Source organism: Sciurus vulgaris (assembly GCF_902686455.1).
Source record: "Sciurus vulgaris genome assembly, chromosome: 10".
Taxonomy (NCBI): Eukaryota; Metazoa; Chordata; class Mammalia; order Rodentia; family Sciuridae; genus Sciurus; species Sciurus vulgaris.
In genome coordinates this window covers 13,782,670-13,790,760 of record NC_136470.1, presented here as the reverse complement: position 1 = coordinate 13,790,760, position 8,091 = coordinate 13,782,670, and the positions used below count along the sequence as shown (strand labels likewise).

Below are 8,091 nucleotides of genomic sequence, written 5' to 3'. Positions count from 1 at the left end.
TCAGCACCACATAAAAATAAATAAATAAACAAAGATAGTGTGTCTATCTACAACTAAAAAAAATTTAAAAAAAGAAGTGATGAGTATTTGAAGAAATAGATACGATTAACCTGATTACACAGTGTATCAGGTATTAAAACACCACATGTGACCCTAATAAAATGTATCATTTTTTGGATTTTTATGTCAGTCAAAAATTAATTTATTTTAAAACAAATGACAACAAATCATATCTAACTTTTAACAACAACACCAACAATAAAACACAAGCCATGCTAAAAGGTCAAAGTCTCCACAATCTGAAAGGAAAAATCAGTCACTAGAACTAGACACAGATTTAACATGATGTGAAATTAAGGGGCTGAGAACTTCAAGTTATTTGTGGATATGTTTATAAATTGTTTAATTTATTTTGTTAATAAATTGTGTTTGTGCTTTTCTGTTGGTGAGCTTTTTCTTTCATTCTTTAAGTAAAACTCACTTAGACATGAAGTACTGCCTATTTTATATATTACTATATTACATTTGTTAAAGTATCCTTAATAATTTTTCATTAATGCTAATGAGAAATATTGGCTTATAATTTCTCTGCAGATGACGTTATATTTTTGTATTGGAATTTTGCTGTCTTCAAAAAATATATAGATATGTTTCCTCTTAGTTTCTGAAAGACAAACTGTTAAGAATTTGACAGTGTAATCATTGGCCCTTAATTTTTTTATTTTTAACCAAGTTTTAAATCATTGATTCTATTTCTATATGAGATATAGAACTATTCAGATGTTTACATGTTCTTGGGTAATTTTTAATGAATTTAACTTAATAAGATAATGTATATTGTAGATAAAAATAAAAATGATTTCCACTTTTGTTTTCTTCTATGATGTATTTTAAACATATACAAAAATAAACACTACAACAAATATCTTACACCTCTATACTGGTTTATTTTAGTGAAATAAAAATTTAAGCTAAATTTCTTTATATCATAAAAGCCCTTGAACCTCTAGACATGGAATGCTTGTATTTCTCTGGAGTTGAAAATATAGATATTAGTAACAATTATGAATGAAAAGGAGAAAATGATAGATGAGAAAGGGGGATAAAGAAAAGAAGACAAGGAGGGTGGTAGGAATAAGAGAAAGAAGAAAAGGAGTAAGAAAAAAATTATGAAATAAAATACATCATTGAAGTTCTTATATATAAGACAATGATGTTGCCATAGTTATGATATCAGTTCATCTCAGTTTATTGTGATAAAAAAATTAAGCTCGTGACAAATTTATGATGTAAGAGAAAGTTTATTACAGTATATCAGATATTGAAAGGCAAGCATTTGCAGAGACACAAATGATCCCCCATCCAATACAGAGAGAGATGAAGAACACCGTCACTGAACAACATCACTATTCAAATGTCAGTATCCAGTTCATCTGGTTTTCTTCACATTACTGTCAGAAACCAGGCGATCCAAATAGAAGTTCATTTATCAAGACGAGATGAGAAAAGCATGCAGGCCATGGAATGAAGTTTTCTAGAAGAATCAAGGGCAGGTACTGTAAATTTTCAAGTATTTATTCAGAAATATCCAGAGATTCCATATTCTCCACTGCATGATGGGCGGCAGCATCCATATCCATAGCTTCTGTAATCAGAGCCGTATCCGTAGTCTCCAAAGCCAGAGCCACATCCGTATCCATAGCCTCCAAAGCCACAGCCACCAGTCAGTCTGCGGAAACTGCCATATCCCAAGCCTCTGCCATATCCGCAGCCATATCCACAACCATAGCCATAGCCCAGGCCACCGAAGCCTCCAAGGCCGTAGCCGTGGCCTCCGTAGTAGCTGCCGTAGTGACACATGCTGTCAGGGGTGGTGAGTTGCTTGGTGTTGTAGGGCAGTTTTGTGAATGTCAGGGCCCAGGGACTTCCTTTTATACTCTGATGGTGTAGAAAGCCACACCTCCAAATGCAGTCCATTAGAACAAATTACTTGAAAACTATGCCAACTATCCTGTTTCCTAACAACCAACCACTTATGTATGTAACTAGCTATTTAAAAATTATGCAATCTGTTTGATGTTCTGCTTTATTTGGATTCCTAGAAAATATTTTGCCTCTAATGAAATACTGTGGTGTTTATATTCTCCATATTTGTTTGATTTCTGAGTTTCAAACTCCATAAACGAATCCTTATAGCTTCAAGTATTCAAACGGCATCATATGAGGTTGCATTTGCCCTCTAATTGCACTTTTTTCTTTGAAAGTCCATAGTTGCTCATTCTTTTCTAAGCTGATTGTATACCTTCATTCTGCCCAGAATTCACATGAATTTAATCATAATTGTTCCCTGAAGTGTTCATCCTCTTTTAAAAAACGGCAGTCAGCTATGATGCATGTCTTGATACGATGTGCTTTTAAAGTCAGCTGAGCATCACATTTTGTAGTGCAATGGTAATGTTTACTTTTTAAAGATGATGTCAAAGGAATTTCCCAGGCCTCAGGTCTCCTGTAGAGATAGCCTGCTCGGTGCATATGTTGAAATATTACTTAGAGAAAGCCTCCCTAATCCTTTGTAAATTACTCTCTACTCACAAATTTATTCTTATTCTGGATTCTGAATTCTGTAAAATCATAGAACAAAATAGTTACAGAAATAAAGAGATGTGAAGTAATTTATTTAGAGGACTATTTTTTAGCAATAAGAAAACTGTAATTTATACGGGCAAGAAGAATTATGTGACAAGTAAGGACTAAAACCTAAGGGTTTTAATTCTTGAACTTTGTTCAGCAGGCAAATTTGAATAAAGAATATGATTACAGGTTAGACTGTTGGGTGTGGTGGTGTATACCTGTAATTCTAGCAACTCAAGAGGCTGAAACAGGAGGATCACAAGCTCAACGCTATCCTCAGCAATTTAGCAGGATCCTGTCTCAAAATAAAAAATAAAAAAGACTGGGATGTAGTTCAGTAGTAAAGCACCCTTGGGTTAATCTCCAGCACACACACACACACAGACATACACACACACACACACACACATGCATGCACATTATATATATATATATGAATGATTGAAGGTTAGAAAATTTCTTATAGTGTTCAATTGCCTCATTTTCTGTTTATTCACACTATCATAGTAAAAAAAATGCATGTGACATAAGATAATTAATATGCATAAGTAGCTACTTTGATTTTTTTAAAAGCTTAGATTAATAGAATAGCATCAAAATTATAGATGAGCTTTGAACTTCATTTGCATTTGTTAAATAAGTTCCCCTTACAAACATGAGTGATTGGCTTATCACTTGTGGTTGTCTGCTTATATATTTCTGTATAGGTAGTTCTTTGCAACTTACAAATGTAATGAAATTATTAATGACAAAAACTGCTCTATTTGAGTCTACTTCTGTTAGAAGGATATAGGTTCAGTGAAATTTAAGGTAGTATTTTAAAAATACTTTATCACTTGTCATGATCCAGACAAATTTTGTCCTGACAAGGTCATCAATTTTATTTCCAATAATAGTGGATCTTCCTCCTCAGTATGTCAAAAGAGTTAACATCAGCATACTTTAGAGATACATGCACACTCATGTTTATTGTTACAAAATTCACAGTAGCCAAGTTGTAGAAACAGCCTAGGTGTCCATCTGAAGATGAACAGATAGCAAAAGTGTGGCGTATATACATAATGGAGTTCTACCCAGCCATAAAGAAGAATGAAAGTATGCCATTTCAGGAAAACAGATGAACCTAGAGAGCATCAGTTTACAGGAAACAAGTCAGCCTCAGAACGGGAGAGAGCAGAGTAGTGGTCACCTGAGACTAGGCAGATCAGGGAGGTAGGGTGCAAATTGTAAGCTAAGGGACACCAATTCAGAGAGAGGAAAGGTCAGTGGTCTTCTGTGGCACATTGGGTCACTATTGTTACAACAATCTGTATTTCAAAACAACTAGAAAAACTGTGCCTTAGTTTCATTAGTAATCTTAATAAAGCAAAGCACACTATTCATAATTTTAACCTTTCTTGATTGTCAAGGAGTTTCATCATGAGTATTGACTAATATAACAAGTTATGTAGAAACATCCTTGGGAGGAGACGGTCTGAACATCCTTTCATTGATGAATCCGTGTGTTCATTCATTCTTTCAATGGGTATTGACTGAATGGTGACTGAATTTCAGGCACCAGTACACTAAATGCAAAAAAGAAAAGCTAGCTCAGGAAGCTTGCTGAGGCTGCATTGTAACATGTCAGGGCAGTGGTCCCACCTGTGGTGTAGTTTATAAAATAACTAGGGGGTATTGACATGTCTAAGATGGTCTTACCCTTCAGCTAAACATCTGAGGAGTGCTGTGTGTTTCTACCTCTTTTCTCCCAAGAGAGGGAAACATACTGCTGTTCCATTGCCATTTCTGAGTACTTTTAAATAAGTTGATTGACTCCTTTAGTCAGAAACTTCTCTTACTGCTCTGAACTTTAGATTTTGAAAACCATTTTCATCTTATTCCCATTTTTATAGCTTCTATTTCTTTCTCTCCTACTTTATGAATTTTCCCCTCAGCTATGACTAGTCAAAAATCACACCTTTTAGTTTTTATCATGTCTAATCAATTTGTATATTTTCTCCTAGAAACATTTATCTGATCACCAACATGGTCCAGACATCAGGCTATGGCCTGAGCTTCTACCAGGGAATAAAACACTCCCTGTCCTGCCTTAAGGAATGATAAAAGTGTAGCATCCACAATTCAGTTTTGGATTATTCTTTTTGTTTTCATACACTCCATAGTACTTTTGGAACATCCATATCAATGACTAGATTTAACTTTAAAGGGAATTTAATGTCTTACTATTGGCTAAAAAAATTATTTCACACATACACATACACACCACCACACACACAAACACACACCACCTAAAGAATGTCCTATTGGAGAATATAAATAGCAAAAGTCATTAGCAAATTAATTATGCTGGATCTACTACTCTTCATAACTGAAAAAAGTAAAAAAAAAAAAAAAAAAAAAGTTCATAAAATTCTGAAAATTAAGTGCAACACAAATGGGCAGCCCTCAATCCTAAGTGAGCCTTCAGCACCCATAAGCCCATCTTTCCCCTAAGTGAGATTTCTGCCCTGCCCCCCCCCCACCACAGATTTCTGCCACAAGATGGTTCTTTTCCTAAATACACTTTTATTTCCCCACTCTCTCACTCTGGCCCAATACCACTTATCACAGGAAACTGTAACCATTAGGCAAGTCCTTACTTTCTCTTCCTCATCTACATGCTTACCTGCATTTGAAATATATTTTAATTTCTATATTGAAAAACCTTACCCTGATTGTTTTCTCTTTCCAAACATCACTCCCACCTCCTAACATTCTCAGTCTTCTCTAACATTCCCTTCTTGACCAAGAGCTTCAAAAATCATGTTATCTAAATCAGTAACTCAGATTCATATGTAAGTCCAATTTTATTTGCCATTTCCCTTAAATTCCAATTAATTCTGATGTATTCATTAAATAAATAATGCAGAGCATTTATACTACTTGATTTGTAGGAATTTTTTTTTTAATTCTCCAATACCATGAGACTAACAATTTAGGGAAGGAAACAGATTTTAAATAAATATAGATCTAATATATCTATCAACATATAAGATATATGTTAAATGACCAATAAGGACTAAAAGTTTCTCCAGGCATTGGGAAGAATAAAAGTAGTAACAAAGTAAGAAAAATAAAAATAGAAACCCTTCTTCTCCTGAAGGTTATAGTTCAATGGGAAAGAGGGGCAGGGCAGGCATTTAGTCAATCAAAGAAGCATGTTGTTATATAGTGATAACAACTAGGGAGAAAATATAGAGCATAAGTGAGAAATATGCAATGATTGATTGGAGGTATTGAATATAGATACATTTGTAGGAAAGATCTTTTTTAAAATGTGGCTGTGGGGTAAATCTGGAGGTTTACCCATGCAACTCCCTAGTAAAGAATATGTCAGTCAGAGGGAACAAAAAATTCAAGTCATGGATATGAAGTGCACTGGTCTCCCTCCAGGGCCAATTTGCCTAAGGTAAAATGAATATAGGGAAGAGGAGAGGAAGACTAATTTAAGATTTAAGATTATGTCGTTCTGTCTTAAACATGTGTACTCTGAGCAGCACTGGTCACACCATACCTACCAATGTCACAGCAAGGGCTTTGAGTTTACTCTGAATCAGGAGGGTAGTGGTCAGTCACTCGGCATCATGAGAGAACATGTCTGTGCTACACAGCACACCAGATGGCTCATAACATTGCCCCTCTTCCTGATATACGCACTGAGTTTTACCCTGGCATTGTATTTACAGGATGAACTAGACTCTCATCACTAGGGTATGTGATAAGGCACAGTTGAACTTGGAAAGGGGAATTGTCTGAATGGAACTAACCTCATCAAATGGACCCTATAAAAGGAGAGTTACCTCTAGTTGGTTACAGGAGAAATCATCCACTCAAAGTAAGAAGAGGATTTGACAAGCCTCTGCTGGCTAAAAGGCAGAGGAGGCCATGTGACAAGGACTGAAAATGCTCTCCAGTCATTGGAGTAATGCCTGACTGAAAGCCAGTGTCTACATGGGGACTCATTCCCAAACACAGCCACTGGATTTTTCCAACCTCCAGAATGCACACAGAAGCAGGGCTTTCCCAAATCCTCCAAATAAGAACACAGACCTGCCTACACCTTAATCTCAGTCATAGGATGCTCTGAGCAGACCACCTGGTGATGTAGTGCCAGACCTCTGACATACAGAAGGTAAGCTAAGAAGGGGTTCCTGTTTCAAGTTGATACATTTTGCTAATTTCTTATGCAGCAATAGAAATCTAGCAGAGTCTCTTCAACTTTTGTCCTGAATACTCACACAACTCAAATTCCTAAAATGAAACCACTGGGAGTACTACTCAACTTCATCATACAAGCTTTGTCACACAATTGAAATTCAGAAGGGGCTCCAGGAGAATGGAGAAAATAATCTCAGGATGGAATATAGGATCAATATATACCTCCAAGGTAAACGGAGGAGAGGTTGAGCCTCTCAAGATTGCTTTATGACCCTTCAGCATGGACAGAAGATTGATGCTACTTTAATTCCATACCTCACTTGTCAGCCTTCAAAAAAGACTGCTGCTCTTTATCTAAAAAGTTTTCTTCTCTAACAGATCAGAAAAACTAAAGTTAAACAATTCATCTTCTGGTTCTGATTGTGTCACGTATTGAGACTCTGGACAGATCATTATGTCTAACCTCATTTTGAAAACAAGGATGAAAATAACTTTTTGTAATTCATACAGTTATTGGATTATATTTTAAAAATACACAGGGAAATGTTTTGAAAATAATAGAAGTCTATGTAACTGTTTCTACTAAATAAAAATATCCTTAATTAAGGTTTTACTTGAGAGAATGCAATGACAACCTTCAGTCATGCATTTCTCATTAAAACCTAGGACCACCAAAATGATGTCTTTCTGATGTGATTGGTCCTATAAATTTAATTTTTCAACTTATAGTAGTTGGAAAATAGGGCTTTGATTATTCAGAGTTCTCGCTTGAATTTTATCTCCTCACTTCCAGTAATTCCCAAATAATGGTCACCATTAGTTTTGACAATGGGTATCACCTATGGAGTAGGAAGCACTTCCCAGGCAGTTGAACTACTTTTTCCAATATCTAGTCTCTCAAAGGACCTCTGGAAAATGATAAATGGGAAATACTAAATGGGAAAATGCTAAACTAGAGAAGTTTGCACCTGGCTTTAGGTTATGTGGACATGGACTGTACAGAGCACGCAGACTAACACGAACACTATGCTCCATACATTATAATTCCTCCCTTCCTACACTTTAATAGAAGCCCAGATAGCATAATTTAGGGAAATTTTCACTGAACCCAAAAGGCTTGATTAGAAGCCCCTCCTGCAAAATCCTATTGAACCAATACATATATCTCACTAAAAGTTAATACAGAGACTTGCAATTATGCATTTGTTATTTGAGTTGCCATCTGACTTGTTAGCTTATCAAGATCCCAGGAAACTGGTTTTC

At 35.6% G+C, this 8,091-nt stretch overlaps 1 protein-coding gene across 1 annotated transcript; it reads right to left on the bottom strand.

Moving 5' to 3' along the window:
• Positions 1 to 1,343: 1,343 nt before the first annotated feature.
• LOC306638096 (keratin-associated protein 19-3-like) lies at positions 1,344 to 1,886 on the bottom strand. Its single transcript, XM_079101198.1, has one exon. It carries the CDS (start codon positions 1,858 to 1,860, stop codon positions 1,579 to 1,581), a length of 282 nt encoding a protein of 93 aa, XP_078957324.1. The 5' UTR covers positions 1,861 to 1,886; the 3' UTR covers positions 1,344 to 1,578.
• Positions 1,887 to 8,091: the final 6,205 nt, after the last annotated feature.

Coding starts and splice junctions, on each gene's coding strand:
- LOC306638096 (XM_079101198.1), bottom strand. CDS start 1,860: ATGTGTCACTACGGCAGCTACTACGGAGGCCACGGCTACGGCCTTGGA.